The sequence below is a fragment of the Populus trichocarpa genome, chromosome 2 (genome assembly GCF_000002775.5).
Source record: "Populus trichocarpa isolate Nisqually-1 chromosome 2, P.trichocarpa_v4.1, whole genome shotgun sequence".
In the NCBI taxonomy this organism is placed as follows: domain Eukaryota; kingdom Viridiplantae; phylum Streptophyta; class Magnoliopsida; order Malpighiales; family Salicaceae; genus Populus; species Populus trichocarpa.
In genome coordinates, this window is record NC_037286.2 from 10,727,575 (window position 1) to 10,739,467 (window position 11,893).

General features: G+C 31.8%; 1 protein-coding gene across 2 annotated transcripts; it reads right to left on the reverse strand.

Annotated features, from left to right (window-relative positions):
• Positions 1–1,064: 1,064 nt before the first annotated feature.
• Positions 1,065–5,165, reverse strand: LOC7453945 (RGS1-HXK1-interacting protein 1). Of its 2 annotated transcripts, none has more exons than XM_024594353.2 (9): positions 4,824–5,165; positions 4,655–4,721; positions 4,486–4,563; positions 4,103–4,155; positions 3,338–3,445; positions 2,376–2,428; positions 2,200–2,264; positions 2,048–2,106; positions 1,065–1,410 (listed from the first exon to the last, which is right to left on the reverse strand). In XM_024594353.2, the coding sequence occupies exons 1-9, from the start codon at positions 5,085–5,087 to the stop codon at positions 1,321–1,323; spliced, it is 837 nt and encodes a 278-aa protein (XP_024450121.1). In that variant the 5' UTR covers positions 5,088–5,165; the 3' UTR covers positions 1,065–1,320. The 2 variants fall into 2 exon arrangements, with proteins under 2 accessions (XP_024450121.1, XP_002302514.1); XM_002302478.4 differs by having other exon boundaries at positions 3,338–3,421; positions 4,824–5,163.
• Between the last annotated feature and the right edge of the window lie 6,728 nt (positions 5,166–11,893).

An 11,893-nucleotide genomic window follows, 5' to 3' on the forward strand; every position in this document is an offset into this window, starting at 1 on the left:
GAGAAAATTGATGAGTTTGAGTTTTTACTGATTGTGAATTAGGGTTAGGGTTTTTAGGTTAAATCATGGATTTTATCGAATTAGGTATAAAATATGTTAATTAACTATGAAATATTGTTGAGTTGATAATTTTGTTATTTATAGAGAAAATAATGAATTTCAGTTTTTATCAATTAAGTTATTGTTAGGGTTTCATTTGAATAAACTTTTATCAAAATTATGTACCTTGATTAACCCCCACAATATTGATAAATTACTTACAATGAAGGAAGTAACGTGTTTCTAACTGCTACATTATATGTCTCTTTTCAAACAATTTAGAATGTTATATGATTAATTTGACTGGAATCTATTTGAAATTGAAATTAAAATTACTTTGATTATGTAAATTGATGTTAGTCCAACTTATCATGTTGGTGTATCTATTTGTAATGATGAAAACATGAATTCAATATTTGATTTTACCAACATCAATGAGTATATCACTTGAGTACCTAACTATACTTAAAAAACAACGCTTGCATCACATACAACTCGTCTATTTGGTTTAGATGATAATTTAAGGAACCTAACATGGACATAATAACTTGTATATATAAAAGCTTAGTGATTACGAAGATGATTGTAATTTTGGTAGAGTTGGGAAAGATTGGGAAAGATGTTTTTGTACTTTTATCGTATACCATTGCCTCACTAACTGCTCTATGACAAGGTAACGATAAGATATTATACTCTTCTATCCCACGTATCCCATATGAAAATGGGACGTATGGATAATTTCTGACAATTCTCATGTTCACGTGAAAAGAGGACTCCAGATACAGCTAATAATTTCTCCGTAGTCAACGATTGGGTTAAGAAATCACTTCGACTAAAATCAGACTCGGGTTTTCCTACATGCGAGGCAAATCAGGTTACAAAAACACTTTAAAAAAATTTTGAAGCCCGATAAGAGAGCCTACACAAGCATCGTGCCTGATATTATTGGACCAGTAGCAACTACTACCAAGTTGAAACATCCACCAGAATGTCCAGGTATAAACACTAATGCAATTTGGCAAAGCTCGAGACAACGCGGTACACCTACCGTTGTATATCCATTTGCAATGGAATTCTTTCACATCTGTATTTATTCATGTACACACGGACAAATATTCCCTTGCTGAGGAAGTATCATTGGCAGTGCTTTTGTTTCTAAAAGTGCAAAATCAAAACTCAAACTTCAAGAAGAGAAGCCATCTCTTGCATGGAAGATATGTGATTCTAAATTAAGATCTTACGCCTCCATTACATGGGCAAAAATAGATAGCAACGAGAATTTCAGACTGAGATTCCATGGTTACTGATTTTTGCGACCTCCTTGGACAAAGCATTCCTTTCTTGCTTTGCCTCAGATGCAAGGCTGGAAACCTGCAACCCAAATCATCCCATATATGCAAGTTTAAATGCTTTGATAACAGAACAACGCAAGATAAAACAAAAAAAAAAGTTTAACAAGATATGATTATGCCTGCACTCAGTCCAGAATTCATTATAGCAAGTGTAAGCAAAAAAAAATTGTGTAATGGCCACAGCAGGTGTGTTCACAAGAAAAGCTTGTATCTGCAAAATTTCTAGCCCTATAATGGCATCATAGTGATTTGTTTTCTAGAGGGCATTTACTTTATATAGAGTACTTAAACTAAATCTATCCCTTAAGACCCTAATGAGTTTTGCCTGAAATTCTAAAATGTTGCTTGCTAGCCCATGCATACATAATACCCGGAACATGGTGCTATAAGTGACTGGTTTCATCTGTGTGCTAGAGCAATCCCACCCTAAGTTTACATCTGTACAGATTTTTCTTCCATTTTAATTTCACTGCTAAGCAAATAGAAAATGAACTTGGAAAAATTGTTTTCTTTTAACAAAACTAAAATATAAACCATGATAAATCACAAACATATAATACAACACAAAGTGCAAGTTTTGTATACTCTTTTCACATCTTAATAGATTATACAAACATGTGGACACCACATCTATGGTTAATATCTAAAATGCTTACTTGAGACCGGAATTTAGATGCTTCTGCTCTAGGCAATTCACGAAGGATATCCCTCAACCCTGAAGCAACAAAGCAAATTTGATGAGCATGTGTTTTATCCATACAACTAGTTTGCTTAATGTCAACAATAAGGAGGCTGTGGTAGTACATACCCGTAGCTTGTCGTTCGATCTTATAAGCTGAGCGAATTACACCTTGGATCTGCTTCCCTGCTTGCCTGTAACCATAGAGAACACAGTTTCAGCAGGAATAATTAGCCAAATGGAAATATCTACTTCCATGCTTTTCAAAAGTGAGCATCAGAAGCCCTTTCTCCAAATTCACAAACCTGAGCTTTGTCCTTCCCCGGATCAATTCTTCTTCTGCTAATGATGCTCTCCTCTGAAAAACAATATTTTATGTCATGGGGTGCACCCCAAGGAATACATGGAAAAAGATAACTAAGATTAACAGCCTGCAGTTTGACCTGAGGAATGCATTCTCTGTACCTACTCCTATTTCTAAAATATATTCCATCCTCGTCCTGTACTGTCCCCCCAGTACGTACAGGGTGGAGAATGGGATTCCTCACAAAACATAAACCTGACAACTAATTAATTCTTACAAGTTCAATGGTCAAATAACACATTAACACACCCAAAGAGAGTAAATTAGTTATCCCCCATGTATATGCAATCAGTCTGGGGGTCATAACGCCCATCCCCAACACCAAACCCTCCCAGAAGCAATCTTGCCCTACATCCCAGCCTGGAAAGGCAATGAACCTCCCTCAAATATGTTCCAGATGAAGTAGGATTTGCAGGAGTATGGTTGAGAGGGAGTATCTTCCCTACAGACTAGTAACCTTTCAAGGCAGAGAGTTCCTGCTGATATTTATATTTCCTTCAGCACTTTGTTTTCTCTGTCAACATGTATTCTTCATTGACTTTTGTTGTTGGGGCGCGGAGGTTGGAATGGAGAAAACTCAGTACATTTGGCTCCTGTCAAGTTTTCCCAGAGGCACACGGTGCATCACATGTTCATGATGCGATGCAATGCAATGCAAAATATAAACTCCACTTTCTCCAATCAATCTCATCCTTGCCCTAGATTACCTTGCAGGCTTTATGTTAAATGTAAACTATAGTTCAAGAGTGGGGCCTTCCATTCCATGAATAGCAATAAACACTGAGATTTTGAACCAAGAAACAGCTTTTCTCCTTTTAGAGTTTAGACGCGTAGAAACAGAAGATAAAAAGAACACATTATCAATAACTCGTCATGAAATAAATGATACGAGTGAGAGGTTACCTCCAACTTCTCACTTTCAGCCTTCAAGAGGCTAATCGACTGTCGCAATTCCTTAACTTTAGCATCAGCTTGGGAAAGCAAGGCCTGTGACAAGCAATAGGGTTGAAACTAAAGTTCTGATCAGCGCATACATGTTTAATGTGCTCACCACAAATGCTTAGCATTAGCATGATGCTTCTGCACTCGTGGAGTTGTAAACAAATGGATAGCAGATCGACTTATCGAATCAAAACTATATCAGCCTTATAAACAACAAAGAAATCCTTGACTGAAGTGATAATGTTGCCCAAAAAACATTTCCCATCATCAAAAGGGAATTTGAAAAACACCGAGCAAGATGCAGTGAAACTCCATTTTGTAGCATAGCGATGATGGCTCACATTATGCAAACATGTAGTTTTAGTTGTTTCCAGGGAAAGTGTCTGCTCAAGCCAAGTGTCCTTTACATGGAGCATTACATATTTTTACTAACACATAATATACATGTGTGAATTTATTTGTTCAAGAGTTACAAGTGCAGAAAGGACGAACTGACATCCAGGTGACTTGTGGCCATCTTAGTAACCTTTGGAATGTAATTCCTTTTGTAAGCACATTTACCTTCTGCCAGTGAAGGGGCATAGTAAAACCTCATTACAACGGGTTACTAACATAGGAGTTCTGATTGAGGGGGCATATTTAGAACCTAATTGGTTGCATTTTTTCGTTACAGACCTACTTACTGGGAAAGAAAAGGAAAGAAAAGGTGGGGAGCCTTATGCTCACCTCTTCACTCGTAAAAAGGCGCAAGGTCTTGTAGTACAAAATGCGTCTTGGTCCTGCATGACATAAAATGCAGCAATAACCATCAGTTTGAAAGAAGCAACAAGCTTCAGAGACAATTGGAGACGGAAAAAGAAAAAAAATGCTTCTTATATGTTACAAACTTCACCATGCATTGAGACTAAATTAAAAGGCAGCAACATTATCTAAATTCAAAATTTCAATACAATTCACATTCAATCTTATTCAGCTTTATTCCAACTCCTTGTACAACAAATTAATGACCCATTGCATCGTATGACAAACATTTCATTAAATAACATAAAAAGGTAAGCTTAGACTCGTAGAAACAATAATTATTCATAAAAATAATTTGAAGACCATACTTTTAAGAACTACGAATCCCAAGCCAACGGCAACCGCACTGGTAATCAACGGATGGGAAGCTGCAACATTAATTCCCTCTAAAAAAAAAATCACCAAACATTAAAGCCTAAAAAAAACAAATAAAATACCTCAACTCCAATTACAATGTGAACAATAAATTCTTAATACCTTTAGCCTTGCCAAATAATTTATCCTCATAAACACCAATCTCTGACGTAAAATATTGCAAAGAATCCTACAATTAATTCACAATAAAAAAAAACAATGCGAATAAATTTATCAAAAAAAAAAGTAAGTACATTTAGTGCCAATTTTTTTAATAGAATAATGAGCTCACAATTGTTTGGCTAAAATGAGCCTGGGAAGTTGTGATGATTTCAGAGAAGCGAGATTTTGAAGATTCAATGGCGATGTCGAGTGAATCTTGGATGGTTTTTTGGTAAATAAGAGCTTGTTGCAATGCGTTGTCGATCCATGGCGCGGTTTCTTCTAGAGCTTTCGATTTTAGTATCGAAGTCAAATCCGTTTCTGCTGTTGGTCGCGGTGGCAGATGGGTGCTTGGCTTCTCCTCCGGTGATGGTGATTCTGCGTCCGTCGGCATTTTGAGAGCGATGGTTAGCTTCGATCAAACACGAGGTTCTGTTTTTAATTCGCTTGCGTTTGTGGTGATTTGGGCCTGGATGACTCAACCCTCGCATTTATTCGGGTCGAAAATATATTTTGGGCCAGAACATTAGCTCTTGAGCCCGTAGACGATCATTCAAGAAAGAAAAATTATTCTAGGTTTATTTCATTTTACATTTTGTTTATATTATTTTAAAAATTATGATTTATTCTCTAAATTTTATAAAATAACAAAATTATTATTCAAAAAAACTTTCTTCTTGTTTGCGAAACATGATCCTTATCACTAACTTCAATTCAGTCGTATCATATGTTTCCAAAAAGCCTAGCTGATTTTTCTAGCTAACAAGATGGTTTTGTCATGTTTGATATTGCATTTCAAATAGAGATTAAACAAAATTTTAAAAAGCAATTTTTTTATATTTTTTATTTTTTAATATATTAATATCAAAAATAATTTTTAAAAAAAATATTATTTTAATATATTTTTTAATATAAAATATTTTAAAAAATAATAATTACTATACTTCCGAACATCCCTTCATCTGAGAAGGGGTGAAAGGATAAAAAATAAACTTTTATTTTTTGTATGCATTGTGGATGAAAATATTAATTTTATGTTTTCATCCAAATGTTTGACAGTTTTTTAAAGGGTTCATGCTTTTTTAAAATTTAGATATTGTTGCATTATCTAATTGTCAAAGTTTGTTACAATGAGAGTTTATTCTACATTATAACTATTAGTATATATGAAAAATTAAAATATATGATCATAAGAGAAAACTTTTGAACTTTTGAATTGATACATTTTGTTGTAGAAAAAAAAAATATTGAATATGTAAAGACTTAATGTACCTTTAACTATCTTAATTTGTGCAAATTTATAGATGATTTCTTCATTAAAATTAGAGATTAATGAAAGAAATTGAGTGAATTTTAGGGATGCGTGTTGTTAATGTTCCAAGATAGAAGAAAGAAATATAGAAAAGATAAAAATTTATTTGGTTAAAAAGACAAAAATGAAAATACAAAATAAATTTGTTTCTAGAACAATCATAAATGAATTCCTATATTTTCAAGAAAAGGCACATGGGCCTGGCATGACGGCCAGACCCAGGCTCTTGGGTATGGCATTGTTGCCGAACCCAATGCGTATGAGACTGGTAAAGAGTTGAGTGGAAGTTTAAAAATTAACTCACTTGATTAGGTTTAATAACATTATTAAAACATTCTCCATACTATTAATATTTTTTTATTTTTTTAAAAAAATAATATTGACCCGTTGCGGAGCACTGACCAATGAACTAGTGCCTCCATTAAATCATCACATTATGTAATAAATACCTTTTTATGGATAATTAACATATTTTATGGTATCTTTATGGATTCCAACAAACACAAAAAGGTATATAGGTCATTGAAATCATAGTTACGAGACTTGGCATGACCCGACGAGTTGATTTGAGACCCGGTAACCTGGGGTCTTGGTCGGGTTTTAAATAGGCAAAACCTGGGTTTGCAATTAGCCCGGTCAAACTCAAGCGACATGCCAGGTTAACTCGAAACCCTGGTGACTCGGCGTAACCCGGATGAGATCCGACTTTTTTTATATATTTTTTAACAAACTCAAAAAATATAAAATTAATACATGGATACTTAGCCTCACATATTTTTTGTATAGCCTGCATCCACATGAAATATTTATTAACTTTTTAATGTGGGATAACTATACATAGCCTACATCTACATGAAATGTTTATCAACTTTTCCATGTGAGATAACTATATATAGGGTCTGTTTGGGAACGCAGTGCAAACGACATTCTCTCAAAATTTGAATTTTTTTTTTATGTTTTCAGATCGTTTTGACGTGCTGATTTCAAAAATAATTTTAAAAAAAATAAAAAAACATCATCTCGATGCATTTCTAAGCGAAAAAGAACTTTAAACCGTAACCGCTACCACAGTCTTAAATAGGCCAATAACCTAAATCCATATTGTTTCTTAACTTTTTCATGTAAGATATTAAAATCTTAGGCATTTTTTTATTTTTACTGGGTTGATACCGACCAAAGGGTTGGGTTCTATGTCACACGAGTTGACCCAGGTCAACTCAGACTAAGTTTAATAACTATGATTAAGATTATTGGCAAATAATGGAAGAGATGAATTTGATGGTTAGTAGTAATAAGAAGCTTAAACTAAAGGCGGTGGTAAATTCAAATGTGGAGCTTGTTTCACCAAAAAGGATGAAAACTTTATAAAAGAAGTACCAAGATTAATTACTTTGATAATAAGGATCCTAAACAAAAAGCTCCTATAAGGAATGCTTAATGGGTGATACTCCCATGAATGAGATGGGTGAGGAGGATGTCACGGTTTCTGACAACGATTTGAAGAAAAATAATGAAAAAAATTGTTCTACTATTTATTTTTTGGCAGCAGATAAACATAGACTCTATAAACCCCATGAAGAAACCCTAATTATGAAAGTCCTTAGATAAAAAGTAGGGTATTTATTTTTGGTCGGCGGCCTTCTGAGAAATTGAAAATTGAAGGGATGATTTGTACTTATAGGTTTGGGGAATGAATTATATCTTGCAAATTTTTACACTAAGAATGGTTATCATAATATTCTTTTTGGTGAATCTTGGATGGTTGTTGATCATATTTTGATTGTTTAGGAATGGTGGTCAAGTTTTGATCATGACAAGGCTTAAATAGATATAGCATTAGTCTGGGTTAGAATTATGAAGATGTGTTTTGAAAAATTGTGATAAAATTATTCTCATATGTATAGGTAATCATATCGAGTGTTTTGTTCAGGAAAATAACTAAAAAACACTTGACCACTATATTTTTTTCTTGAAACAAATTGTGTGGTTTAGTCATTTACTAGTCACTTGCTCACATGCCATCACATTGAAGTTTTCAACAATGCTATTAAACCTAGCCAAACTCGGTTGGTCAAGATAGCGACTCGTCGACCTGGCCTCTAAACTGAGCTAGCTTTCAAAGTAAATCGGGTGAAAGTTAACCTGGTATGGCACAACCGACCTAGTAGGTGCACGTGACTCGATCGATCAAAACTCGGTTTGAATTAAAAAAAGATGTTGATTTAATGTTATTTTGTAAAAAAAAAATTGGAATGATGACGTTTTAAATTGACCCAAATCGAATTTGGTTAACTTGTTCAACTCATAACCTAGATCTTTGTCGTGTCCTAGTTTAATACCTTGATTTTTGGAATTTATGTTTTATTTAATTAAATGATTATAAAAATACATTTTTGTAAAAAAGACAACAAATCAAATTAGTGAGAAAAAAATATATTTTTTAATCTAAACTTCATCTCTTTGTTAACACATATTTTAATTATTTTAACGAAAGCATGTTTTTTATAGTAATTATTATTTTTAAATAAAAAATAATCATGATCTTAAAAGCAAGTTTTTTTAAAACAAATATATACAATAATATTCAATATTTTTGTATGTGATTGAAGAAGAAAAAAATAACAAATACGATATAAAATCATGTCAAAAATCTATTAAAAAATTTAAAGAACAAAAAAAATTATTTTCTTTGAATATCCATGCATGATTTTTTTTTGTTATCAAGTACATAATAATTGATACATAAATTATTAGCATTCCTATAAAAACCTATAATATAATTTAAGAACAATGAACAAACTAAATAATAATTTAAATACAATGTTAAGCTTTTTTTCGTAGTATTTCAATCAAAATACAAAACAAAATTTTAGAGAAAAAAAAGAAGAAAGGGCCAGGTGCTTGGGATAAAGAGACGGGACATGTACGTCTGCCCAATAGAAAAAAAAAGATAAGGTGCACATGGACCGGTTAGGTCAAGTCCACGCATCTAGCCTCCCTTATTTTTTAAAAATAAATAAATAAATCAAATAACACTTCATTTATTTACCTAGATTTTGACTACTAAAAAGGTGCTTGGAAAATTAGGCTGGATTTTTTACGAACTCAAAAATCCTTTTTTTTACTTGTTTTCACTTAAAAACACCCGGTAAACACTTTTTTGAACCTCAATAAATTAGTCTCAACTTAAAATGCCCCTAAATTGATTAAAAAATACCAAATTAAACCAAGAATTTTTTTCTCGACCCCACTCTATTTTTTCCAACTATATAGCAGCTAAAAAACACCTCAATGAAACTCCTTTTATCAAGAGAAACACGTTGACGCCAAATTCAACTTTTTTATCCCTATAATCTGGCAAGCTGAGTGTTTTCTCTCTCATTAACTATTTTCAAGCAAATCTCTCTCTTCTCATAAAATCAAGTGACTAAGACGCAAAAAAAATGAAAAAAAAAATGAAAAATGAAGAAACTTTAAAGACTAAAATTGTTAAAAGCATGCCTATTGAACAATTAAAAAACAAAAAAAAAAGACCTGCATTTTTATTTCATTAACAAATTTGGTCCTTGTATTTTTTATTTTTTGCAAGCAATAAAAGAAAATTTTATTTTGCAAAATTAAGCATCGACTTGATGGAGAGACGTTTTTTGACACCACAAGAACTCCATAACAAGCAAAACGAAACAAGTTATCAATTTTAATTCTTAGCTAATGCAATAAGGAAGGATGAATTGAAAAAAAAAAACCCAATGATCGGAGTAGAAAATATTGCAAGGATAAAAAAAAAAAAAAAAAAAAACATTACTCTAGTTCATAGTGTTTTGTCAATGGAGCTATAGTATTTTTCCCTTTTTTTTTTATCTATGATTTAATTGTCATTAGCCGATCAGTTTTCTTGTATCGTTATTTGTTTATTTATTTAAGTTATTTAAGTTCTTGCTCATTTTATTATTCTAGTTGTCTTACTTAACTTTACATTAACGTTATGATAAATATTGTTAATTAAGAATTTTTTATGTTTATAGATAGAAGAGTCCATCTTGAAATTACTTGTTAAATTCTTAAAAAAATACTTCAAATCTAACAATGGAATGATAGAAATTTAAAAAAATAACATTGTGAAAAAAAATCGCTTGAAATGATGGGTGATTTTAGGATCCCACCAAAAGTGTCGGAGAATCTTGAAGAATTTCTTGATGTTAGTGAGTACAAAGATGTCAAAAAAATTAGAAAGGAATGAATGAAAGATCCAATATAAGTTAACTATTTTATTATGGGTAACTGTTATTCATAATAGGTGTTTTAGAGATGTTAATACCTTCTTCAAATATAGGTGAATTATCATATCTTAAATTAGATTACATAGATCAAAATCTATCAACTTTAATAAATCTTAGGATTTATTAAAATTGATATAATTTAAATATGGTGGTCGATCATACCTAAAAAATTGGAGACAACTCGTGCTTTTTTATTCAAAACTATTTCGTGACCTCCCATATTCCACTAGGGATTAAACATCAAGATGGGATTTTTTGTATTAGATATTTTGTAATCCTAACCATATTGTGAGCTGGGGGTTTGTAACCCCCTTTGAAATAGATGAAGGTGTTTTTAAGCTTGTGAGAAGGGTGTTTTACCTTGGGTTTGGAATGAATCATAAAAGCCCTCGTGGAGGAGGGTTTAGGTGCATGTAAAAACTATAAAGTAAAAAAAACAAAATGAATTAATGAAACTTACATCTATTTAGGTTTGAACTATAGACCTTGTCTATAAGAAAACAATAAAAAACAACTTGGTTTCCACGGTCTCATCAAATGAGCTAAAGAATTTTAAAATTTTCCTATATATGAAATGTAATTAGATATACTTGGATAATGATTAAGAAAAATCTAGTTGTAGTAGCCACACAGATGAATCTATTTTAATTGTCTTGTTTAGAATTAATGTGGCAATTAAATTTAAGAGGTTCACATGATGACCTCTATAAAATATACATTTTTATGATAAAACAATAATTTTAGGTCCCATCAAATGAGCTAGAGGATTTTAAAAATTTTCTATATACAAAATATAACTACATAAACTTGGATATCGATTACGAAAAATCTAGTGTAAAATGAAAATAAAGGATGTTATGGACAAGTTCATTTTCTTTTAGAAAAAAAAGTATGAAGTACCAGTAATTTTAAAATCCATAAAAGGTGTTGTGGATTCTTAGATAAATCTTAACATCGTTGAATACAAAAATATTACAATTTTAGAAAAATAAAGGATGAAAGATCCAATAAAGGTTAAGTTTGTTAGCATGGTGGACCATCTCATTAAAACCAATAATTTTCATATAAATATTAGCTATTTAAGTCACGAAAATAGTTGAAAATATTTGTGTAATTATTGTGTAAACAAATTTCTATAATTAGGTTGATATTATAGTCAGTAGTGATTGATTTTGTGGAATGTAAATTAGAATTATTGCTATCAAGTGAAAGAGACTTTCACTGAATAGGTCCATTCAGTCAAATTGACAAAGTTTTGATAATGGGTAACCATTTTTCAAGATGGGTGCTTTTAGAGATAGTAATACCTTCAACAAGCACGAAAAAGCTCTCGAGTCCTAAATTATGATATGTAGATCAAAACTTATCAATTTTAATAAATCTTAGGTTACTATTAAAATCATCATAAATTAAACATGGTGCCAGACCACACTAAATAAGTATTGATGTTGATTCATATTTTTACATTCAAAACCTTTTTATAAGCTCTTATATCATATTAATAGGCAAGTTACGACAATCATGAGTCCAATAAATGCAACAATAAAAGATGATCGAGCAAATCTCATCAAGTTCTTGGTGCTCTTGAAAACAAATTAACACTAGAAT

Bases quoted from the DNA above. Each gene is read 5' to 3' on its own strand.
- LOC7453945 (XM_024594353.2), bottom strand. From the start codon at position 5,087: ATGCCGACGGACGCAGAATCACCATCACCGGAGGAGAAGCCAAGCACC. The intron at 4,722-4,823 runs GTGAGCTCATTA...AATTAATTGTAG, and splicing joins CTCATTTTAGCCAAACAATT to GATTCTTTGCAATATTTTAC. The intron at 2,107-2,199 runs GTATGTACTACC...TTGTTGCTTCAG, and splicing joins GATCGAACGACAAGCTACGG to GGTTGAGGGATATCCTTCGT.